The sequence below is a fragment of the Bemisia tabaci genome, chromosome 6 (assembly GCF_918797505.1).
Source record: "Bemisia tabaci chromosome 6, PGI_BMITA_v3".
In the NCBI taxonomy this organism is placed as follows: domain Eukaryota; kingdom Metazoa; phylum Arthropoda; class Insecta; order Hemiptera; family Aleyrodidae; genus Bemisia; species Bemisia tabaci.
The window spans coordinates 14,748,995-14,775,187 of NC_092798.1; the positions used below are offsets into that span (position 1 = coordinate 14,748,995).

Here is a 26,193-nt window from a genome sequence, read left to right on the forward strand (position 1 = left end):
CAACAATGGACCGCGAGGCCCCGAAAAATTCATCGGAGGCCTTTTAAAAGGCCAGAAATGAAAAGTTCGCAAAAAAATACGTAGGAATAACCTCGTAAAGCTTAAGGGAGGAGTGTGCAAACGACTCTGAGCGGCGAGCGGCGCCCGGATTCCAGTCGGCGCGCGCAGAGCGTAAACTCAGATTGCTCATATCTCCGTTACTAATCGTTTCCCTGGGAGCTATAATATATCAAAAGAAATGAAAAAGTACGAATAATACATGAACAGTTTTTTTTTCGAATCGAGAATCCGGCATTTGACGATGTACTAGGGTTGAAAAAAAATTGACCCTTAAGAAAGTGTGAAAAATGGCAACATTGCAATCTTAAATTACCTGAACGATCAAATTGAGTACATATTTCAAAAGAACGCAATTTTTTGAGAATTTTAACGCAAACCGCACCTTCAATATCTCTTTTCGTTCAAAGATATGCAACTCAACGGTTTTCAAACTGGCAACGCTGCTACGCGGAGAGAAATTCGTTTCAGGCCTTGAAATTTTGGGAAAAGGCGTATCCCATAGTGAGGAATGACATACTGAAAGTTGGTCAACATCCATGAGGGGGGAAATTTTGTCGATTTTGCATACACCCCTTTGGCAATGACTGATGTGCCTTGGTTCTTTTTCTGTTAAACTTGGTCCAATTATTAACCTTATTGTTTTAATATGAATGCATGCAGTGATGAATGGCAGGCGCGTACCAATCAGGAAGAATACTAACAAGTCACACCACTGAAAAGGATGTTTTGAAACGGGGAGGGAGAGGCGGTCGGGGGGCGAAAGAAATCAAAATTCGAAAGAAGGCAACCCCCTCTCCCGTCCAATCAAATTCAATAAGGTGGGCTATCAGTTGCTGCCAACCAAGGGGGAGGGAAGGTGGAGCAAATTTTGGATCAGGAGAAAAGCCTCCGAAATGAAGATATTGGGACCATCTGAGCGTTTCGACGGGGCGGCTATATACCTCCTACGCAACCAAGAGGAAACACCGTATGAACCTTCAGACGTTGCCAAATCTCTTCCGATAAAAAAAAACTCGTTTGCTAGAAAACCTGTAAATTATTTTATTCGGATTTTCAGATATTTGGTTCGCAGTCTATATTCCTTGTGTTAGAACATTAAAAAATAATAATAATAAAGAAAAAAGAGATAAACTTTGCAAAAAAAAATACGCACAGCTGATAGCTAAGGTCGGGAAATGCCGGCCTTCGTTGCAATATTTGAAAATCTCCAATTTTTTTCATTTTTCATCAAGAAAACCGATTCACATATCTTTTGAACATTCTTGTGTTTATTTTTTGTATGAATAATATGCGGCACAGACATTTTTAAGGGAAAATTCTACTCAGTTCTTCTCCATATTAAAAAAAAAGGGATGGGGGTTTTAAAATGTCACCATTTAAGTTAGGCATTTTTCAACAATTTTTCAATTTTTATTGAGGGAAATCTGGCAACGTTTGAACGCTCATACGGCGTTCTTCCGCGACCCCGGCGCGGCAGAGCGGAGCAGCGCTCACAGTGTCGCCCGAGAGGCGTAACGCAATTTTTCTACGTCGACGATCTTAACGAGGATCGCCCACGGTGCAGTTTTATCTTTTATCTCCAATATAAACGGCGGTGGTCAATGAGAGCCCCCGCCCGCCCGCCTCCCTCCTCCAAGGTTGCCAGATAGTGTAAAAAAACCCTGGAAAATTCGAATGGGTCAGTTGCGCTGATCACAGAATGGAGATGTTGCATGTGTAAGGAATTTGCGATTTGACATAGTGAAAACTGGAGCAAAAGTCAAGAATGATGACACGCAGTACCACAGCATTCCTGCAGTCTTGTAGGAATGCATACAGTCATGCGCGAATATGCGTCATGCGAATACGCGTTTGACGCAATGCGAGAAGTATTCATGCAGTCTTGTAGGCGCTGGTATGGGCCTTACGCCGACCGCACTATTTGGCGCAATACATGAAGTATTCATAGTCTTGCAGGCGCTAATATACGTTTAACGCCGCACTGGCCGCACTATGTTTGGCGCGATGATTCGAACTCGCGTTAGAATAATCACAGCATCAAATAATAGAGCTTAAAAGCAAGGAAAGCAAGGAAGGAAAGGAATGGAAAAGCAATGGTGAAACTCATCCCAAACCACGTATCTCCGTTTGCGACGTTGCAGACTTCACTTTATACTTCATCATTTTAATGGAGATCTACTCATCGTCAATTCTTAAAAACTTCCATAATGTTTCTTCTCTGTGCGAAATAAATTCTGAGAAGGAATGATGTTGATTTGTTTTCCACACCGAAAATAAAACTGGGGCGGAGATTTTTAAATATACCGCAAACAAGATACGAGATTCGGGAGTCTCATTGTCGAATGGAGATGTTGCATGTGTGGGAAATTTGCGATTTGACTGATGATTCTTACGTAAAAGTTCGCGAGAAACACGATGTGCCACTGGTTTTCTCTGAAATCAACTCCCAAGCTCAAAAAAAGCTCTCAAGTTCAGGCAAAAATGGAGGGAATATCCCACGCTATCCCGAGAGTCCACCTCTACATCAAGACAAACTCTCCATGCAAAGATAGCGAGCAAATACATTGACTGGGCTGCCACTTTATTTAGGAACTCTATAACTGAAAACACGGCAACCCTGCTAATGTATTATCTCCCTATCTTTGCATGGAGAGTTTGTCTTGATGTAGAGGTGGACTCTCAGGATAGTGTGGGATATCCCCTCCATTTTGGCCTCACTTGAGAGCTTTTTTTGAGCTTATGAGTTGATTTCAGAGAAAACCAGTGGCACCATCATGTTTCTCGCGAACTTTTACATAAGAATCAACAGTCAAAACGCAAATCCCTCGCACATGCAACATCTCTATTGTGTTTTGATGCTTGATTCTTGTAGATTGCCTAAAAATATTAAGATCTATCCAAACCGCAACTTTCTGCGTTCAATTTTAACCGGGATATTGCCCTTTGAAAAGTTGGGGGTTTGACGTCATCTATCGCGGTAGTGACACCCTTTGGTTTCTTTCACCTTAGTTTTATCAGTTAAGGAGACACACAACAGTACTGGTTACTCTACGTGAAACGCGGATGAAAGCAAGGTGGAAGAAACCAAGGGTGTTACTACCGCGGTGGATGACGTCAAAAACCCAACTTTTCGGAGGGCGATATCTCGATTAATATTGAACGAAGAAAGGTGAAGTTCGGACGGATCTAAATATTTTTAGCTAATCTACTGGAATCTAGCATTAAAACACAATTCTGTGACCAGCGCAACTGACCCATTGGGTCAAAGAAGAGGGTATGTGCTGAATTTCCAGCACAATCCGGCAATAATGCTCGCCTTTGCGCGCGCCCTTCCCGGCTCGTCCCTCACACTGACACACTGCACTTTTACCCACTCTGCCCCTGTATCCCCCCCCCCCCCCGGCCAGGATTAAATTGGCCAACGAGGGAGACGCGATACTATTGACCAATTTCCGTCAACGACTCGCCCCCGATGATAGTATGTCGATGGCAAGACTTGAAAAACACTGCCGTGCTAAGGAAAAACGCCGTATGAGCCTTCAGACGTTGCCAAATTTCCTCCGATAAAAAACGAATGAATTTACTGGGAAAATTTCGAATATTATTTACAAAAAATGTCAAACAGTCATGTGGCGCAATTTGATCTAAAATATCTGGAATTTCAAGAAAAAATATGCATGAATGTTGTCAAAAATACATTTTTTATTGAGGGAATTTGGCAACTCTCGGATGTTTATACGGCGTTTTTCCTTAGCACGGGAAAACACCCATCCGTCGAGGAAGTTTTGGAAAACACGTTTCTTGGTCCGCGAAGTTGTGGAGATCTCATCATCGGTTTATCGTCGAAGGAGAAACTAAATTTTCTCGCGAGTTTGCAATGTCTGCGCCCAACTTTAAGAATATTTCGAAAAGAGATGTTTGTTCTCTTCGGGAATGAATTATTGAATTTGGTTCAAAAATTTTGAAACACTGCATTTGAGATATAAGTATTTTATGGATTTTTCCATGTGTATGGTACCATGGCTAAACAGCAGTGCTATCGGTGGTGAAAGTAATGAAACTCGTATCCCGATTGGGACATTCCAGAATCTCCCTTGTTGTTTTATTTTTTAATAGGAAAATCAATGAACGTTACTGTTTACAATTTAAATGCGAAATATTCTGTTTGAACAAAATGAAGAAAATGTTTACTTTTTTAGGTTCACTGGATTTCTTTTGAGAAGTGAGGTAACGCAACAAAAAATCTACAACGATGGAAATCAAGAAATGCGTTTTGCGATTTTCACCAATCATATCTTAATCCTCTACTCAGCCCTCCTCTTTTCCCTGGTAAAAATTGGCGATAAGAGCTGCGTTTCAAAATACCATAGGAATTCTTATAGCCGGCTAAAGAAGGCTACAGAAAATCATATAGCTGGCTGTAGAATGCGGAGAAAATCATACGGCCGGGCTATACGAAGCGACAACAAATTATGCACCCGGGCTATAGCTCCTATCGCCGGGCTTTACGCTTTATCGCCTGATTGTTGCTTTTTCGCCATCGATTATAAAAGGCCATAAGAAATTGTGTAGAAATTCGTGTGCTTTGGAAATCATTAAGTTTGATACGGAACCACCTTAATATTTACAAAACACACATTATATTTTCCTTTAATACATTTTTTTTTCCATCAATTAAAATGAGAATAATCCATACAGGACGTGCAAAAATTTCAAAATCATGAGTTGAATAACGCTGACTCCGCCAGATTAAATAGAGCCTAACACGAAGTGGAGCGGTGACGGACTGGCGCCTACAAACCTAACAGGGATACTTCACGCATTGCGCAACGCGTGAAGTATCCCTGTTAGGTTTGTAGGCGCCAATGCGCGTTTAGCGCTGGCTGCTCGCCTGCCGAACCGCAGCGTGCACGGCGCGGCGCTTGAAGCAACTATTTCACACCAGAGGGTATCGCAACAGCATCATACGAAACTGAGGCGCTCTATTATATTAGTAAGGACAGCATCCATCAAAAGTACGGAGCTTTCCCTGCAAAATAAATCATAGATACTACGGCCCATAAAGAGAGCAGTATTCTAAAAACTCACTAATGTCTTAGCATCCGTAATTAGTAACGTGTATCATACACTTTATCGCCTGCTGTTGCTTAATCGTCATCGGCTATAAAAGGCTATAAGAAATTGTGTAGCCGGCTATAGAAGCTATTGGAAATCTTACAGCCGGCTGTAGGTCTATGGTATTTTGGAACACAGATTCTACCGCCAATTTTTACCAGGGTTCCTTTTTCCCTCTTTTCTCTTCTTTACACTCTTTTGCTCCCTCCATTCGCCTCTATTGGCGCTTCTGGGTACCAGATGCGCCCTTTCCAACCGTTCGACTCCCCCGATGTAACATGTACTATACTACATGCCCTTTTGCCTTATGGGTAATGACGCCATTCTGGTACACCCGGGAAAATTTGATTTTTTTCTGCATCTGGTATTCGTAAAAGTTTTCGTGAAATGTTTTGCTTTTAAGCATAACAATCTCGCACGAACGTATTACCTGGTTAAAGTATTTTAGGGCCTCCTTATGCTTTAAATACTTATATCCGAGGCAGTACTTTCAGATCGATTTGAAAATATTACTAACAGTCACGTGATCTCTTCATTTTAGTGACGTATTACTGTGCCACTTTGTGATTGGTTAATTTTATTGGCGCAGCATCGACACGTCAGCTGTTTGCGGCATTGAGCGGAAGGTTTAAGGTTATGTCATGGACCATGAGAATGAATAAGGACCCCCAACTCCAGTTAGCGGAGATATTAGCGCTGCCTATATTTTCATCCATGGCCGATGTCACCGCCGGCCGGCCGGTCCCTCTCTTCCCCGCGACCCGCGCTTCCCCACCCCCTGGCTGAACTCCTCTTCACGCGGCCCCGCTCCCCCGCGACCTGCGCGCCATACCTCGCGGCGTCGCGACGCCGCTGTCCGCTAGATCGCGTTGACGCACCAGCTTTAGAGGTTCCGCCGCTCTTTCCCGTCGTCTGATTTACAGTGGATCCTTTATGTTTCCATTCTCCACCAACTTACATTCGTCACAAAGTGCTTGTGGAAAGTTTCAGATCAAGGTAGATTTACACAGGTATGGAAAAGTTGAAAATTTCCCATGGGCCTCAGCACGTGTCACATGACCTCGTGACGTAGGTTAAGGGGCCCGTTTTTTAATTAAATTACAATCAAATTAACATTCAAACGTTTGTGCGTTTAAACGCTAAAATTAATATCGCATAACCAAAATTGTGCAAAAAATCCCACAAAATTTTGACAAACGATAAACCGAACATAATAAATCAAAATAATCAAAACATCCAAAATGGCTGACGTTAAGGGGCCGCTGGAGAGCCAATCAGAGGCCAGTTGTTTAGTTCTGTCCATACCTGTGTAAATCTACCTTGGTTTCAGATCTTCGCGGTCGATCTGTAGCCTTGAAGGGTTTTGCGGTTAAGAAATCCCTCTTCAAATTCCATCTTCGTCAGCCTTCGAGTACAAAAGTTGGTAGTAATATGCTTTGCCAAAGAGATGCGCCCTTTCAACGCTTGGGCGTTGGAACTGCTTGTTTTCTTTTTCGGTCCTTTTCTTCTCTTTTCTTTACAGTCCTTACCTTCTTTTTTCTTTCTCTTCTTTTTTTCTTTTCTTCTTTTTCTTCTTAATTCTCTCTCTTTTTCTTTTGTATTTTCATTCTCTATTCTTTTTTCTTTTCTTCTTTTTTTCCTCATTCCTTTTCTTCTTTTTCTGATTCGATTTCTTCTTCCCTCTTTTTTCCCTTCTCTCTTCTTTCTCCTCCTCTGCTTCTTTTTTACCCGTCTCTGACCAGATCTTCAAAATCTCTATCTAGCCTTTACAATTTTGATAACAACAACTAAAGCAAATGAAATTCTTTCCGAGAACAAAAGACTCTTCTACACAATATCGGAGAAGCCATGAATTGCTGAAAATTTTAAACGCGTCACCCAACGTCTAAATTCACCGATTCAACCGTTGCTGAACTAGACTTTTTTTTACTTACGTATAGCTTCATGCAGATAAATTTCCTTAATTAATTGGACCGAGTTCAACAGAAAGGAACCGACTCATATAAATTTGAAACTTAAAAAAAGAGGTTTGAAGCTTTATTTCTTTATAGGGTTCAAAGTAAAAAATAAATTTTCACCCCTCTTAACACAGAGTAATTTTTCTTTCCCGACTTGAGTTTTTGGCAGGCGAATCTACACGACTAGTGGAACTCAAAAACATTCTTAACCCAATTTTGGATTGGTTCTTGTCTGATAAACTCGGTCCGATCGACGTCCGACAGAAATACGCGTTCCCCAAATTCGAACAAATTACAATGACGTCACAATCACAATAAAATCTTACAATGCCTCGAGCATCGTTTCCGCTTGTCTATCGTTCGCTAAAAACTAAAGAGGAAGGAAATCGAGGAAATCGGGAAAATCGGACGAAGTTTCGATTCGCGGAACCTTTTGTGCTGCCGGCGGATTCCTAAACTCACGAAGTTACAATCGTGGCGAAATATTCAACAAGGATACCACAACGCTGAGGAAAAAACACGCATCTCTAACGGAAACCCCATTCAGATACGTCGTTATTGCTAAACTTGGCAATAATAGATCGGACCGCTGGGGCACGGGTCGGAACGGGGTGAAATGATCCAATCGAAAAGGGGTCGCGTCCGCTTGAACGAACGCAGAAAGTGTCGCCTCGGGGCTCCCCAGCGCAAATTTTAAAGGAAATTCCTCTTGTTCTATTCTTCGGAGCTCGCGCTCTTGAGACTCGAGAGTGGGGGCTCCAGGAATTGAAAATGAACGGCAGTTTCGAAATCGGAGGAAATAACACAAAAGAGCTTGGATGCTCGGGTGTTCGATATTGAACTGGTTGTTTGCAGACCGTTGCCTCTCGTAACTTAATTCCTGAGGTGAATTTTTTCAACGGATCGAATCTCAAATGGCTCCTAACAGGACTTCCCCAAGGAGTTATTCGCAGCGAAAACTCGAAAATTTGAAGACAGTGCGCTCATTTAGAGGCTCGTTGTCCACTGAAAAAAAATTCTCGGCGTTTTTACCAAGGTCCGTTGGTACCTTTACCATCTCACTTTTTTTACCAATTATTGGTAATTTTACCAAGACAGACTGGTAAGCTTACCTAAAAACCGGTATTTTTACTGTTTTTTACAGGTGAGAATACCACTTTTATCGGTAATCAATTCCCGGTAACTTTGCCATTTTATCTCGGTAATTCTACCACAGTCGATAAAAAATATTGGCGTTTTTACCAAGGTCCAGTAAAATTACCGAGAAAGTCCAATAATTTACCAATTTCGGTAAATTACCAATTCCATAAATGGTAATTTTACCAAGAAAAAACTGGGATCAAATAGAACCCTGAATTCTTGGTAATTTTACCCTTTTCTTAGTAAATACAACGAGATTTTTTTTCAGTGTCAATAGTCCAAAAACCACGTATCTCGTTTGCGGTGTTTAAAAATCTCCACTCTCATTGTTCTTTTTTTCCGAGAGCAAAGTAACATTTCGTGAAGTTTTCAAAGAATTTTCTTCGTATAGAGCAGAAAAACCACGAAAATTGTAAAGGATATTAATGAATTTTGAGTATTTTTTCTTTTAAAAAATTAAATGCGACGAGAAGTCTGCAATGTCACAAACCGAGATTTGGTTCGGTAGTTTCACTGTCGACATGGAAAATTGCATACTGGATATAGTTAAAAAGCTTTCAAATAAGAGGTCTCAGATCTAAGCGACTTGAATTTCCTCAAAATGGACAACATGTGACGTCATATCAATGGTGAAGCTCCCAAACCAAGTTTCTTGATTTGCGACGTCGAAGACTTCCTGATGTACTTTATTTTTTAAATGAAGAACTACCCAACGTCAATTCTGAAAAATGTTCGTGATTTTTCCTCTCAGGGCGAAGCAAATTCTGAGGAAACTTCCATGAGTGATTTTGATTTGTTTTCCCTTATCATACAGAATAAATTCTGATGCTTTTCAAGGTATGAGTTGATTTGAGGGGCTCGGAGGAAAAGGCGCATAAGAGCAATTTTTGAAAAAATTGAGATGATAATGTTTTCAAGGAAAACTAGTCTTAGTGCATTTTCTGTGAAAGTTTCGCTCCAAAATTCCAACTTTAATGCATCGAAAAGTCAGTTTGAACTTTCTTGCCACCTTAAGGATCCCTGTACTTTCAAAACTTCTGACGCGTATTTCTCGAAATAGCAAAAACTGCCCTTAGCGCCTTGTTCTCCAAGGTTCTCATTCGCTCTCCTTAAAAAAAATAAACCGGGAATGGAGATTTTTCAGCACCGCAAACGAAATATACGTGGTTTGGGAGTTACATCGTCGTTATGCCACTTTTCCTTAGCATGACAGTGTAAACCTTACATCTGCATCCTTCCGAGAACCATTCAGATTTTTCCGGGAAGAACTCGCGTCGCTTAGGAGAGAGTATTCCAGACTCCAACTCAAAGCTTCCGTCCCACGAGACTCATTTGAATTCTCATATCGTGAAACTGGCACTCGCGACAGCCTAGTAGAACTCTGCCCGACCCTTGAGTATTTACGATCCTCGCTGTTGGTCTGAAGGGATGAAAAACGGTCACGCGAGCTATAATATACACTCTCATCCCTTCATTCATCTTGACTACCGTTCGCTGGATGTCAAGTTCAACAGTCGCCAATGTCAAGTTCACCTGTATTGGTAGAGCTTAACTGGGGAAGAACGCCGTATGAGCCTTCAGGTGTTGCCCAATTTCCTTTGATAAATCACGAATTTTGGGAAATATTTATAAACATTTATTTCCAATTTTTCAAAGAATTTTGTTCGTGATTTAACACAAATAGTTTCAAAATTTCAAGGAAAAATATTAACAACTTTCCTAAAAAATGAACACTTATCGGAGGAAATTTGGCAACTCTCGAATGTTCATACGGCGTTCTTCCTTAGCACGGCAGTGTTTGGTAGAGCTTATCTGCCGTGCTAAGGAAGAACGCCGTATGAGTCTTCAGACGTTGCCAAGTTTCCTCCGATAAAAACCGAATTTACTGGAAAAATTGTGAATATTATTTTCCAAAATTTGTATTCAATTTTGTACGTAATTTAATCTAAAACATCTGAAAATTTCAAAGAAAAATAAGCATGAATGTTGTCAAAAATACATGTTTTATCAAGGGAAAGTTGGCAACTTTCGAATGTTCATACGGCGTTCTTCCTTAGCACGACAGGTATCACTGGGACATCCCGGATCAAAATGGACCGAGTTCAATGGTAACACATTAAATCGCATTTTGAAAAAAAAATAAAAATGAGTTGGGAGTAGTTTTGAACTCCACCAGCCGTAACTTGTCTCCTGTTACAAATTTAAAATTCAGAAAAGAATATTTTTAACGTGGAATTTTTCATTAAACTTTTTCTTTAAAATGCATTGAAAAACAGTCCGGTCCTTCGAACCCAACGTTGAATGATCTAAATCATCCTAACTATTCGGTTTGTTGAACAGAACGTTTGGTTCATATGACCGAACGCTCTAAAATGTCTGCTGTCATTTTATTTATTCAAAAGAGGACGAACCGGTATTACTCCTTGAAGTTTTCAAAGAATTTTCTTCGCACTGAGAGGAAAAACCAAGAAAGCTTTTATCCATTCACGTTGAGTAATTTTCCATTTCAAAAAAATAGTATGATAGGAGACCTGCAGCCCTACAAACCCAGATATGTGATTTGGAAATTTTACCGTCAGTATACATAAACGGCTACAGATTTAGGTTTTCCCCCGGTTTTTTTTCTTTTTTCTTTCTTTTTTTTTCTCTTTAAGAACTAAAGCCAGGAAAGGCATATTCATTCCTATTTTGAAGTCATACAGATAGATTTGGCAAAGTTCTGGGGTGTTGATTGCTCATCGCAGAAGTCGGCTCCTCAAATCCAGACAGAAAGAACTCAATTTTCTGGAGTTGAACGCGGGAGCCTTTGCAATCCTTAATTTGAATTTCCGTTGAAATAATTCAAATAATACAAACTCGGTAATCATTTTAATTAAAAGAGAAACATCTCGTAACAGTGCGGTATAACAAAAATGAAATAGTATATTTTAAAGACCCTGTCCGCCAGTCAATGATTTTCAATTCTTCATATCTACGAGGTTTTTCTCTTCTTCCTAGTCCATCCATCCTTCTATTTTAGATCCCTCTTTTTCCAATCTCACTTTTGATTTTCGCCACACGTAATCGTCGGAACTCCACGACAAACGCAGCGTTTTCCGACCCTTCGAGGTGGCTTTCAAACGCCCGAGAAAGCTTTTTTCTTTTGGTCTACCGCTTTGCTCATTACCGATTTCCAACCTATGATGCAACTTCTCTGACACGGTTTGCCGATAGTGTATTTGCTCTACGAGGGAAAAAGCGAATTTCACAGGAAAACTGACAACTCAGGGACTACAGTTCTGCCCGGCCAACAACGAGAAAAATGGAGCCGTAAAATTTGTTCTTTATCAGTCATATTCTTTTGATTCAGGAGCTGCGAAATTAAAACGCCAAGCTGGTGGAAAAGCTGCGGAAAACTTCATTTTCCCGGCTGAATGCCCAGCAAAGTGTCCTGTTTCAACGACACAATTACTCGCCTTTCTTCGTAGCAAATTGATTATGTTTCTCGGTGTGAATTTTCTCTTTTCACGTCACATACCTACCAGCACGAAAATTTAAGCAATTAGTATTTTGTGAGAGCTGTTGGAAAAATAATCGAGGGTCTTGGAGGACAAGGTGCATAGGTGCAGTTTTTGCTACTTCGAGAAGTACGTGTTCGAAGTTTCGAAATTATGTTTATTCTTATGACGGAAAGAATGTTCAAACTAACTTATTGATCCATAAAAATTGGAATCTTGCAGCGAATTTTTCACAGATTATGCATGAAAACTAAAGTTTTACTTGAAATCATTAATATCTTAATTTTTTCAAAAACTGCACTTATGCGATTTGTCTCACGAGCCCCTCCAATATAAGAGAGCAAACAAAACGTAGTGTATACAGAAAAATTAGGAAGTGTAATACATCATAGAACATGAATTTATTAAATGAAGAAGTAAATCCAAAAAATTTGGAGATTACATGATATTTAAGATGTATGTGAAGGAAGGCACTCTGATGACGTCATCAACGAGTGCCAATGTGAAGTCATAAACGGGTGCCCATGTGACGTCATCAACAGATGTCCATATCCATGTGATCTTATCAACGGCTGTGATAGGATCGCGCAAATTCCCCCTTTTTTCCCTTTTTGGAGATACATAGGATTACGCGAATTTTTCTAGCACTGGAAAATCACATGTTTGCGCGAAAATTCAATATTCAACATTCATCGAGGAAGCGTCAATCTGGCAACATTGGTAATTTGTGGTAGATAACTAAATCGCGGAAGCCTGTTCATTCCGTCCTCACTTAGGGACATGTCTCTCTTCGATGGATATAGCTCTCGCACCACGAATGGCCCAGAGAGCTTCCATAGACATTTAAAAAGTGAATTAGGGGCCTGTGGCCGCTACTAAGCGGACACCAACCACTGAATAAAACTACACGTAAAAATCGTAGAACAACCATGTTCAATTTTTTAAAGAGATGGGTGGATTCAAAACCCGACGGATGCACCCGAAAGAAAGCGTATATTTATCTCTTGATTAAAACGATATTCACCACTTTTATGTTTTATTTTGAATAAATGTTTTTAAAAAGATACACAGTTTTCATAAAAAGTTTCCGGGAATTTAACTTGATGATCTCAAATAAAAGTATCGAAAACTTCGAAGCGATGTTTTCGTTCGTTCTATTTTCTTTAATGTAACCAAAAAAAAATTGAATATCATAGAGTTTCTGAATCGTTACAATGAGGATACATATTTTCCCTTTAATCATAGTGAAAAACTAGAGCAGAAAGTCATGAATGATGACACGCAGTACTACAGCATTCCTACAGTCTTGTAATATGCGCTAATATGCGTATCACGCCACCTGGTCGACTTCACTGCGTTTGGCGCAATGCGAGAAGTATCCAGACAGTCTTGCAGGCGCTACTATACGTTCAACGCCGGCCGGCCGCACTGTGTTCTGCGCGATTATTCGAACTCGCGTGTAAATAATCACGGCATCAAATAATAGAGCTTAAAAGACTCATGTTGTATTTCGACGCCGTATGAGCATTCCAACGTTGCCTCGTTTCTCCCGATTAAATATTTTTTCCGAGAAAAGTTAGGAAAGTTCTTGATACCCACGGCCATTATTAAAATCTTTTCACTTCATTTATCATCAGAATGTAAGACATCGATGTCTTGTCAACAAACTAACCTAAAGTAGCGTTTACATAAAAATGCGTTTATTTTCCAAATTCGCGCGTTCCTGTAGCAGCTTTTATGGTTTCTATTCGCGCAATCCTCGTGCCTTTTTCGCGCGATCCTCGTATATTTTTTGGACCTCTCGCCCAATCCTGAATTACCATTATCAGCGGATGCCGTTTTGAGGTCATTGACAGGTGTATGGTGACGTCAACGCTTAGTATTAGCTGAAAACAGGCTAAAATTCCCGGAAATAGCAGAAATGGTTCGATTACGTTATCAACGACCGCTTTCATTTTAAGGACACAATGCCCTCAAATCTGATCAAATCTCTGCGCTTAAGAGACACTTTGTAATTTCAACAAAAACAAAGGGAGCGAGAAAGTAAAAAGACACAGAAAACAATTTTGCTCCGGGCCGTTTTTTCTCTTGTAGGAATAGCATTACGAATATGAGAGTAATACACATTCACCCCCATGAATTTATCCTCCAATACAAGTCAAAAGAGAGAGAGAACCTAATAACGATGGATACGCAATCGATGTAAAGTATAGCGAAGCGAGCACCACGAGTAACTGAATCCCCAGCACAATAATTAGCTTCGTCAATGCGGTGTATTTTAGACAGGTGCAAAATACCCGGAACTGACCTAAGTAACTCAATAGCGCTCGCAGCCTGTTGAGTGTCGAGTGCACCGATCATCGAAAATGAAGCTCGGCGCAGCGTCAGGATGCACAGTGGCGGAACAGTGCTCCATACACGGTAATCAAAAAGTCTCGCACCAACCTCATAGCCCCCGGGCCCCAGGATTCTCGTCCCTTTTCAGGGCGTTCCCCTCAAAATTTTGAAAGGTCTTCGAAGTCGTTTCCTTTGGCTTAGGAACACTCACAAAATTTCAAGTCTCTATGCTTTAGTTTGTTAAAAAGTTACATGAGTGATGCCAGATACTACCGGTGCAGGACTTGCAGATCACCCTGTGTAACTCCACCTGTTGCGATGGACCTGAAAATTAACATGATGCTTTAAAAAATGGTGTTACTATGAGCCCTGTCTTATGTATGAGCCTGTTACTTTATTCTTCCCCTCCTGTTTTATAATGAGGCATAGGGAGGGGTTCCAGCAACGTATAAACGGCGTTTAGGAATGAACTTGATGGCAAAATGATTTCTAACATTTTGGGGTGAAGTTAGAGAATTGCGGTGAAGATTTATCGTCTGTCAAGTGTCAGTATTAAATTTACTGTTTTTAGTCAACTTTTTATCGAGTAAAGTTTTTTTTTCCTGCAATTTATTGGCTTCTACTCCTTTATTTGTTAAGTCAGGAATCTACAGCCATCTATAGACATATTAAGGGGTCATAATATATTTTTCATTGTCCGTAAGCATCGTGGAGATTTAAGCACACCCATGCTCCAAGCTATTCAAATTTTCAGGGATTATGACCGATGAAAATCTGTTTCTGCAGATTCACTCGTCAGTTCAGTGATAATTTGATGCCACTGCCGAGGTTCGAACCCGGGACATGCTGACCTAGAGTCAGCCGCGCTGACCACCAGACCAACCTGGTCGACCCGGAAAGTTCGGGAACTAACACTCGTAGATTTTAAAAAAGCTTTTCTGCGGCGTACCACCTCACATCCCTTTTTCCATTTGTTTAAGAAAACGAAATATAAAACTATATGCTCGTATATAGGTTAGGTTAGAGTAAAGATTTTCTTGGTGATCAAAACTTCCATCTAGGAGGTGAACCATTAGAGAACCACCATTGCACAATTAAGAAATTATATCTTCTGAAGTTTTTTGTGGGTCCTAATGGTTCAAGACGTCAAGAGTCGGTTCTGAAAGTAAGAAAGCTAATTTTATCAAATTTTCATCAAACTTTCATATTAGCTTGATTCAAAAGTCAAACGAGCAAATCTAGAAAGCGTCAAGACGTGAACTTTTAAATATTTATAGAAAACTGAACAGATGTTGTCATCCACTCTGTGCTGCACGAATGGAGATGCTGGCGCCGATCTTTCACTTACGAAGTTTCCTCAAAGCTTTTGCATAGCGAGTCGTTTCTCATGTTAATTTTTGATGAAAGATGGTATACTTAAGTGCCGTAGCTCAGGTCTCTCACGCTGGTTCATCGTTAGAGTAATATTCAGCTCGATAGATCAAAAGTGTTGCAGAGGTGCGGAACCTTCCCCATCTCACTCACCCGACTATACATACAAAACGCGAGCCTTGCAAAGGTCGTTCAAGGGAATAAAATACCTCTGAAATGTAATGGATGTGGCCATCTTTGCCTTGCAAGGTGAAACCGCCGTATGAGCCTTCACGCGTTGCCAAATCTCTTCCGATAATAAACGAATTGACCGGAAAATTGTTGAACATTTTTTTTCAAATTTTCAGACAATTTCGTTCGCATTTTGATCCAAAATATTTGGAAATTTCAAGGGAAAATATACTTAAATTTCCTCAAAAATAAATGTTTTACAAGGGCAAATTTCGTTACATCGGGTATTTATACGGCGTTTTTCCTTGCCACAGCAGATATAATGCGGAACTTGCCGTGAGAGGGTCCTTCCAAATTTCGGAAATTGCATTACTGTTGCCACTGCATGAAGGAGGGAAATATGAATCCCGGAGCACAAATTTAATTCGACCCTAAAAGCCTAGGAAATAACGAATAAATGATATTTAGAAGTCGAGGAGGAGGAGAACCCCTCACCTGATTGGTCAAGCAAAAGGGAGGGGAAACAACCCGTTTTCACGTAGGTGGGCTGATTAAATTTTTCTGCCTTTTTTCTCCGTTTTTTCAGGAGAGAAGTCAGTTCATTATTTTCCCTTTTTGCTTTTATTGTCGGGAATATGTGAAATACAAGGTCCCGGCGGTGTTGCGTTCCTTTTAAAGTTGTGCCGTAAAATTGGACATCACTGAACAAATGAAAAAGCGAATATTGCAATCTTGGTTAAATGGAGGCAGGAGGGCATTCATGAAAATCACACAAGGGCTAATTGCAGATAATATAATATTAACTTTATAGTAAACGAGATGGCACAATAATTTAATATCGACAATCGAAAACACAGGAAAAAGCGGAAACAAGGCTAGAATACAAAATATAAAGGCAGGACGTTTCGGTACCCTACGGCACCATTATCAACTGCTAAAAAAGAATTAAAAATAAAAAAGAAATTAAAATAAAAACCAGCAAACGGCGTTACATAGTGAAATTAGTAAATTGTCGTTTCCGTTTCGGGCTGCTTTTACATTCTCTTTGTTTTCCACTAATTTACCTAATATCTTTGCATCATTGTTGTAAATAAAACGTAATTTCAGTATTACCATAGTCATCAAGATAGATTTTGACAAAGGTAATTATCCTATAAATGCAAAATTATAGGCCCTTTTTATTTATACTGCACTTCGAGGAACTAAATCCCTGATAAGGTCAATAGAATGCGGCTCTTAAGTGTTTTCAAAGAGAGGTAAACCGCATTTTTTAAAACTTTTCAATTGAATCGTGGTTTCACACCAAGTCATTCAATCTCTCGCCCAACGCAATGATAGAGAGGCGAGGTCGATCTCATCGCTGTGATACAACTATTCGTGCTCGAGGGATGTGTGTGCTGCATACTCTCAAAGTTGAAGGGGCTCTGACTTTCCTTCACCTGCTTTACACTGAACTGCGACACGACGACGCTTCGGATGCCACGCCATCACAAGTCATACTCAACGAAAAGTTATATTTTAAACAGAAAGAATGGAAAATGATTTAATTTATTGGGTTTGGTATAATTAGGTGTAATGGAGGGAAAATTTTCCCGCCAAACAATATTCTTAATGACTTTCTCCTTACTTTGAATTTGGATTCCTTCCTTGGATTCCGACCTCTGGACCGTCTTACTCTCCTTCCTCACCCCGTCTATCGAACGTCTTAAAAATGGTTTTATTAGAATAGAGATGATTTTCAAAAGAAAGTAAGACGTTGCACCATTTTGAAAATACTGTAATCGTGCTGGTTCCTTTTTCCTGAATGCGATCCTATTGATCCTTGTATGGAAAAAGCGAGTCGATGATAAAGTCCCTTTATACCCAGAGTTACGACAACTCACTTTTGGTTGGGCTGAAAGTGGCTCAAAAAAAAATCCAATTCTGATTGGTTCTCGCTCATGGAGTCACAAACGAGTGCACCAAGATGGCGGTGACTTGAATGTGAACAAAAATAATGAAAATATAACCTAATTGTGGTTTACCAAGAGTCAACGAACTACACCTCTAGAATGGCCGCGAGATAGCAAACCTGCGTAACGCGCAAGGGCCGGTTTTTGAAGGCAGGAGGGGGGTGGGAGCCCAAGTATAGCTAACCTCAATCTCCATTTCTGCTGCGTCTTGCGGTCTTGCTCTTGCCCATAAGGATTACATGTGAAAATTTCAACCTATGTAAACTTTCATTTTTTTTGAGGTTTGCTTTCAAAGTTCCTATTTTTTGAGTTAAGAAAACCTTTGGAGGTGCGATTATTATGCAATCTTTTCATTGCTATCACTTTATTCAACAATATTCGGCAAAATGTGGGCAGCGTCTGACATGGGTTTAGATGGCAGCCTGCTGTGTGAGCCCAAGTAAACCTAACCTATATCAACTTCAAAGCGTTCCGGGTCTCTAACACTGGTCGGCCATTCTAGAGGTGTAGTTCGTTGCCAAGAGTAAATTGGTATTTCCATCGGTCCAAAATGAAAATAGATTAAGAAATAATTCACAAACCAATCTCCTTTTCTTTTTAATTGATCAATTTTGTTGATGTTGTTGTTTTTGGATGACAGACATCGCAGGATTCCTTATCCTTATCCCTCAATATCGTTCGTTTGGGTGCACTCGTTTGTGCCTCCGTGGCCAGCCAAGGCCGGCTGCCAGTCTTAAAGTGTCTTAACTCTGGGTATAAAGGGACTCTAGTCGATTATATCCAGTACATAGAGTCGTAATGTAAGTGGGAGAGCAGGCGCCACTTTTAAGCATTTTCCATGTCCCGAATTCCGAGACTCCTGTGTGACGCCGGGTCACTTTTTCGACACATAATCGATTGTTTGCGATACACGGGTACCCGGCCATTCGATGACAACAACAACAACAACAACAACAAAGGAGATAGGAATTACCACGTATTTCACACCTCCATTTTGGATCGAAAATGATTCGAAAAAGCGACCCGAACTCGGCGCACACCGGGCTCGGAATTCGTCGAGCAGAACATAGCGCCAGCTCTCCCATTTACATTACGACTCTATGTACTCTATGATGATATGAAGGTAATGAAGTGTGTTGTTTTTGTGTGGTTGCAGTCGGGGCTCGTGTGATGCAATGCAGGAGAGCGGAATGGCCGGCGACGAGGTTGTGCGGGACAAGGACGGGTGGCCGGTCATCCCGATCCTGGAGAACGACACGGCGAAGCTCCCGATCGAGATGCAGTTCAACTCCGGGCACGTCGTCTCCATAGTGACCTACAGCGTCCTCATGGTCGTCTCCGCCATCGGCAACATCACCATCCTCACCATCATCCTCCGCCGCCGTAAGAAGTCCCGCACCTCCCGCATCAACACCATGCTCATGCATCTCGCCATCGCCGATCTACTGGTAAGACTCACCCCGCACTCCTTCATTCGGAGCCCATGGATTCCATCCACATGAATCCGTCGACACCAATTCGATCGAGATGAATCGGTCGACACCGATTCGATCGACAAATTATTAAAAAAAACCGGTGTACATTCGATCGACATGAATTGATCGAAAAATGAGAACGTGAATCGACCGACGTGAATCAATCGACACCGATTCGATCGACAAAATTTGATCGAATCACGGGCTTTTCGATAGATTCACGGGTATGTCAATAGATTCACGGGTATGTCAATAGATTCACGGGTTTGTCGATCGAGTTACGGATCAATCCACGTCGATCGATTCACGTTTTAATTTTTCGATCAATTCATGTCGATCGAATCGACACGGTTTTTTTTTTTTAAATTAACTATCAATCGAATCGGTGTCGATTGATTCGAACGTCGATTGCTTCACGTTCTTGTTCTGCGATCGATTCACGTTGATCAAATCTACACCGGTTTTTTTTTTTTTAAAAATTAAGTATCGATCGAATCGGTGTCGATTGATTCACGTCTATCGATTCACGTTCTTGTTTTTTCGATCGATTCATGCCAATTAAATCGACACCGGTTTTTTAATAATTTGTCGATCTAATCGGTGACGATCAATTCACGTTTTCATTTTTCGATCGATATATGTCGATCGAATCCATACCCTCCCGTTATTCCCTTACTCTCCGCTGCTGGAGACGTAGCCACAATTTTTAATGGGGGAGAAAGGAGCTGGCATGGCCAATGAAACAGCAGACCCGGGAGGTTTTAGAGGCAACAGAAATGGACTTCTGGCGTAGATCCGCTGGTATTTAAGCTAAATATATAATCAAGATTTGTTGTATATATGGGGAAGCGTCAATTCCACGAGGGAAGATTCACTTCCTAAAACTCTCTACACCTCTTTGGTGCGAAAGGACTTAATTATCTTTCAAGAAAATCCCATTTTGTTTTACCTGAACCGGATGAACCTTTTGATTTGCCTCAGCTGAAGGCGCTTAGATTTTTCCTGTGTATGATAACTTCGCGACGGTGCGGGCGTGCCGTGGCGCTTTGAGCTACTATTTCGCCACGGAGGTGTTGCATAGTATCATACGAGATTGAGGGCACCCCAACGTATCATGATTGATGGCATATTTCAAAAGCGCGAAGTGCCCTCGCAAATTAAATCGAGTGACAACTACGCAAAGAGAGCGGTAGTAGAATAACTCACTAAGGCCTAGTGTCCATATTCAATAACGTTTGGCATGATTTTTGAACTTCACTAGAGGAAAAAATGACTTGATTCAAGCAGAAATATGTTCAAATTTACCGCCTAGAAGAGTTCCTCATGAATCAATAAAGAAAATAATGCTTGTAAAAAGAAGAGAAGATGCCTACATAAAAAGAAAAGTCACTTACATCGAGCAGAAACCCGCTTTCATGCAGCGATTTTATTCTTGATTCAAAATAAAATCTTCTTGACGGCATACTCAAGAATGTTTCTGCCGGCATTGAGTCATTTTTTCCTCTGATGAAATTCAAAAATTATGCTAAACGTTATTGAATGCAGGTGCTAGAACTTATAGTGAGTTTTTGGACTGCCGCTCTCTTTTTGTGACGTGGTATCTTGATTTATTTTGCGAGGAAAGCTCCGTACTCTTAGAGGATGCCTGTTATCCGTAATACTTTGGAGCGCCTTCAATTTCGTATTATAATTTGCAACACCTCTGTTGCAAAATAGTTGCTTGAGGCGCCGTGGCATGCCGCAGCGTGGCGCGGCGGGCCGCCAGCGCAAGACGCGCATTGACGCCTACAAACCTAACAGGGATACTTCACGCATTGCGCAATGCGTGAAGTATCCTGTTAGGTTTGTAGGCGCCAGTGCGCGTTTAGCGCAACTAACACGCCGCGCGCCGCTCCGTTCTGTGTTACAAGCTTTAATATTTAATCTCGCGGAGTCAGCGTTTATCAACTTATGATTTTGAAATGTTTGCAGACTCTGCATAGATTATTCTCATTTAAATTGATGGGGGGAAAAATATGTATTAAAGGAAAATATACTATGTGCGTTATAAATATTAAGGTTGTCGGAGTCTAATTTGGACGTATTTATGCGAAAAGGCGCTAAACGCCATTTCCAAACTTCTCAGTAAAGCAAGTTTGACTAAAACAATTGGCGTTTCCGTACTAATGGACCGATTTTGGTTTACTTTAGCTTGTTTGAAAGCTGAAGAGTTCCTCTAATTACGTACGTTGCCAAAATTAGGAAAAAATGCATATTAAGCGAGATATAGGGGATTTTTGCACGTAGGTCCATTTGATTTAATGCGCTAACCCGGATTCCGAATTAAATCAAAAGGCGCTATCTCCACTTGAATCACTTGATTGACGCGCGCGCGGCGAAGCTTGGTGGAAACTTGGTGAAATTTAGTACCGGGGGGTATTTTTGGACGGGAAACTCGAATTTCGGGTCAAATTTTGAAAATTCAGAAATCCAAGATGGCGGACATGGCCTAAAATGCTATCTCGGCCCCTATCCAGCCGATCTTGGTGAAACTTGGTATCAGGGGGTATTTTCGGACGGGAAACTCGAATTTCGGGTCAAATTTTGAAAATTCAGAAATCCAAGATGGCGGACATGGCCTAAAATGCTATCTCGGCCCCTGTCCAGCCGATCTTGGTGAAACTTGGTATCAGGGGGTATTTTCGCACGGGAAACTCGAATTTCGGGTCAAATTTTGAAAATTCAGAAATCCAAGATGGCGGACATGGCCTAAAATGCTATCTCGGCCCCTATCCAGCCGATCTTGGTGAAACTTGGTATCAGGGGGTATTTTCGGACGGGAAACTCGAATTTCGGGTCAAATTTTGAAAATTCAGAAATCCAAGATGGCGGACATGGCCTAAAATGCTATCTCGGCCCCTATCCAGCCGATCTTGGTGAAACTTGGTATCAGGGGGTATTTTCGGACGGGAAACTCGAATTTCGGGTCAAATTTTGAAAATTCAGAAATCCAAGATGGCGGACATGGCCTAAAATGCTATCTCGGCTCCTGTCCAGCCGATCTTGGTGAAACTTGGCATCGGGGAGTATTTTCGGACGGGAAACTCGAATTTCGGGTCAAATTTTGAAAATTCAGAAATCCAAGATGGCGGATGTGGCTTAAAATGATATCTATTTCTTAAACAAACGCACTACACGTCTAGAATGGCCGCCAATGAACCTGCGTAAAGCGCACGGGCCGGGTTGTGAAGGCCGGAGGTGGTGGGAGCCCAAATATACCTACCTAACCTCAATCTGCTTTCCCGCTGCATCTTGCCAATGTGGATGAGATGTGGAAATTTCCACGTTTGTAAACTTTAAATATATGGCACTCTACACGGAGAAAAAAACTCGTGCGTGGGACCCGAAGTTTGGGTCATATGGATCTCTGAAGTTTTCGGATTGAGCATCTGAACACTTTAGGTCTAGCTGTCGAGGTTCGGATCACACATCTGAAACTTCAGTTCTTACGTCTGAAGTCTTCAGGTGTGAGAACCGAAGTTTTTCGGATGTGAGAACCGAAATTTTCGGATGTGAAAACCGAAGTACTTTAGATGTAAGAACTGAAGTTTCAGATGTGTGATCAAAACCTCAGCAGCTGGACCGAAAGTGTTCAGATGCTCAATCCGAAAACTTCACAGATCCATATGACCTAAACTTCGGGTCCCACGCACGAAGTTTTTTTCTCCGTGTACGTTCACAATACACCGCCTCGTCGAGGTGCGTGGTTTACCTAGCAGCGTCGGATCGTGAATTCCCTTCATGTGCTGATTACCTATGTTAAAATTTTCGTATCTAAATAAAACAGTTTCTGTTGTCATTTTGAGCCCCTAATACCGAACTTCACACAAACGATTCAGGCATTGAGCTATTGTTGAAGGCCACATCCGCCATATCGGAGTTTAAAATTTTAACAATGAGGTTATTCAGTAATTTTTAATTTTTGCATTTTTTTGGAGGATTGAGTACGCACAGTTCGCTGGAATTTTCTCCGATTTTTTGAAACATTATTAACCCACGGAAAACAAGTTCGAAGTTGCGTATTCTGAGCTCCCATTTAAACTCGCGTCTCCGAGGAAGTCAAGATGGGGCCTGACGAACCCCTAGGTGACGGTCACGCTTTTGACCACGTAATCCTTCCAGCGCGCTCTTAATACTCATGAATTTCTAAATACTGTTCCGATTCCAATAAAGTACCTAACAGTGATTTTAATGAAAATTAAGTGATTCCGATGGGTTCGTTAATTTGTTCGCTCGTTAAAAGCCCCTTGTCCATGTCAGTGCACACTGACATCGATCGAGCCAGAGGGAACGCACGGTCGATATGTGACCGTCACTCAGGGGACGACATCTGGGATTTTTTGGCGATGCGCGTTTAAATAGGAGATAACATTTTAGGCCACATCCGCCATCTTGAATTTATGAAATTTTAAAATTTGACCCGAAATTCAAGTTTCCCGTCCGAAAATACCCCCTGATACCAAGTTTCACCAAGATCAGCTGGACAGGGGCCGAGATAGCATTTTAGGCCATGTCCGCCATCTTGGATTTCTGAATTTTCAAAATTTGACCCGAAATTCGAGTTTCCCGTCCAAAAATACCCCCCGGTACTAAATTTCACCAAGTTTCCACCAAGCTTCGCCGCGCGCGCGTCAATCAAGTGGAGATAGCGCCTTTTGATTTAATTCGGAATCCGGGTTAGCGCATTAAATCAAAGGGAATTACATATAGTTCCTTTTGATTTTATTCGTAATCGCTGATTCCCTGTTTTGCGATTTTTCAGGGGCTGATTCCAGGGGATGAAATTAGTATTTTGGGGGCATATTTACGTGTGAGAGCAGCCTATTACATGGAGAATCCAGATCCGTTAAAAACTGAAATTTGGAAATTTGGCGCTTAGTTCCCTTTCGTATAAATACGTCCATTTAATGATTTGCTAAGCGTTTTAATTTTTTATTCTATGTTTTGTGCTTTTACTGTGCTGCAGCGTGGTGTACGCGCAACCAAACGCTTGACTCTAATAGATCTATATACGAATAGGTTAAAACAAAGATTGCTTGCTTCTTTTTTTTCTTTTTTTCTTTTTTTCATTTTTTTATAGTTTCTTTCAACACAACTACGGCCATTGAGATTAATATCGATGCCATCGCTTAGAAATTGTTTTACAAATCACCGTATAAAAATGTAAATGTTTTTAAAATAAAGTGCAGTTTTCATTTAAAAAAAGAGAAAAGAAAGGTACGGTAAGGTACATTTTACATCGAAACTTTTAGGGATGGAAATAAAACCAACTAGTCACCAATGACAATTTGAAAAAATGAATCAAAAGAAGAAAGTGACATTCGTGTCACGTAGGTATGCGCACCAATACCGTTCAGTTTATAGAACTGATGCGTTATCTAGATAAACTTCTTAAACCCATATTGCCATACTACAGAGGAAAAACGCCGTATGAGCTGTCAGGCGTTGCCAAATTTCCTTTGACAAGTCGAAAACTTTCAGGAAAATTTACGAATAGTCTCCCCCGATTTTTCGGAGGATTTCGTTCGAAATTTAATCTAAAAAGTCTACAAATTTCAAGGAAAATTCTCATAAATTTTTTCAAAAATAAGTCTTTTTCTGAGAAGAAATGTGTTGACATTTAAATTCTTATACGCCAACGTAAATGCTTGGCACGGGTTTATATAAATGGTCATTGTAGAGACGCATGAATTTCGGAGGTGAACTTTTTGAACAAATTGCTTTCAATGGAGATGTTGCATGTGTGAAGAATTTGCGATTTGACTGATGATTCTTATGTAAAAGTTCGCGAGAAACACGATGGTGCCACTGGTTTTCTCTGAAATCATCTCCCAAGGTCAAAAAAAGCTCTCAAAGTGAGGCCAAAATGGATGGGATATCCCACCCTACCCTGAGAGTCTAAGTCTACATCAAGACAAAATCTCCATGCAAAGATAGGGAGCAAATATATTGACAGGGCTGCCACTTTATTTGGGGACTCCAAAACTGAAAACACGGCAACCCTGCTAATGTATTTGCTCCCTATCTTTGCATGGAGAGTTTGTCTTGATGTAGACGTGGACTCTCAGGGTAGGGTGGGATAGGTATCCCATCCATTTTGGCCTCACTTTGAGAGCTTTTCTTGAGCATCGGAGATGATTTCAGAGAAAACCAGTGGCACCATCGTGTTTCTCACAAACTTTTACATAAGAATCAATGGTCAAATCGCAAATCCCTCACACATGCAACATCTCCATTCAGAATTTTGACGTTAGCAAACACCAACTGAATGTATATGGGTACTTTAGAACATAGGGGAATCAGACAAGCCGTTCGCCAGAAAAGCCACGTTTCAGCCGCACGTGCTTATTCAAAAGAATTTCTCCTGGCTTGGACCTCGTAGCATCTGAGGATTTACAGCCGCCGCCTCCCCCCCCCCCCCCCCCGTTTGATTTACAGCGGAAATTGACAGGAACGTGCACGGGGTTTGCTACATTGGAGGGCGATGACAGAGACGTCTTTTTTGTCACCCCTCAATTATTAGAGGGGAAGTCCATAGACTTTATTGATACACGATGAGTAATGCATTGTGATTGTTTGTCAGGTTATTTGTTGCAGGTGACATTTTTGATGATGCCTCTGGAGATAGCGTGGGCGGCGACTGTTTCTTGGGTGGCTGGAGACGCTCTGTGTAGGATATCCGCATTCTTCCGAATATTCGGTCTATTCCTTTCCAGTTTCGTCCTCATATGCATCAGCGTTGACAGGTAATTTTAATTGCGAAACAACTCCCTCCTATTCAGAAATTACGGTCTATTAAGACCGTAGACCGTAAGAACCAAAAGACCATATGGACCTTTCTCTCGAAAAGCAACTACTCCATTGCAAGAGCGAGAGGCAATTCATTTTTGCAATCTCGTCTGAGCAACTAGTTTAGTGCTTATGGACGTGTTACAGTTCTCTTCTGCGAGCGCAAACTATTAGATATCGGTTTCCTCAGGAGAGAAATAATTTCTCATCGAAAACAACATTGCAATACTAGAGGTTCCAAATGCAATCATTAACTTTCTCTCCAAGGGCGGGGTGGGAGATTTTTTCT

At 41.0% G+C, this 26,193-nt stretch overlaps 1 protein-coding gene across 3 annotated transcripts in view; it reads left to right on the forward strand.

Moving 5' to 3' along the window:
• The window catches only part of AkhR (Adipokinetic hormone receptor), a 149,329-nt gene that overhangs the window by 88,557 nt on the left and 34,579 nt on the right, over window positions 1-26,193 (forward strand). For all 3 annotated transcript variants that reach the window (XM_072301477.1, XM_019060977.2, XM_019060978.2), the window contains 2 exons: window positions 18,758-19,049; window positions 25,713-25,861. In XM_072301477.1, coding sequence (XP_072157578.1) covers window positions 18,777-19,049; window positions 25,713-25,861 — 422 coding nt within the window. In that variant the 5' untranslated portion in view covers window positions 18,758-18,776. The remainder of the gene's footprint in view (window positions 1-18,757; window positions 19,050-25,712; window positions 25,862-26,193) is intronic.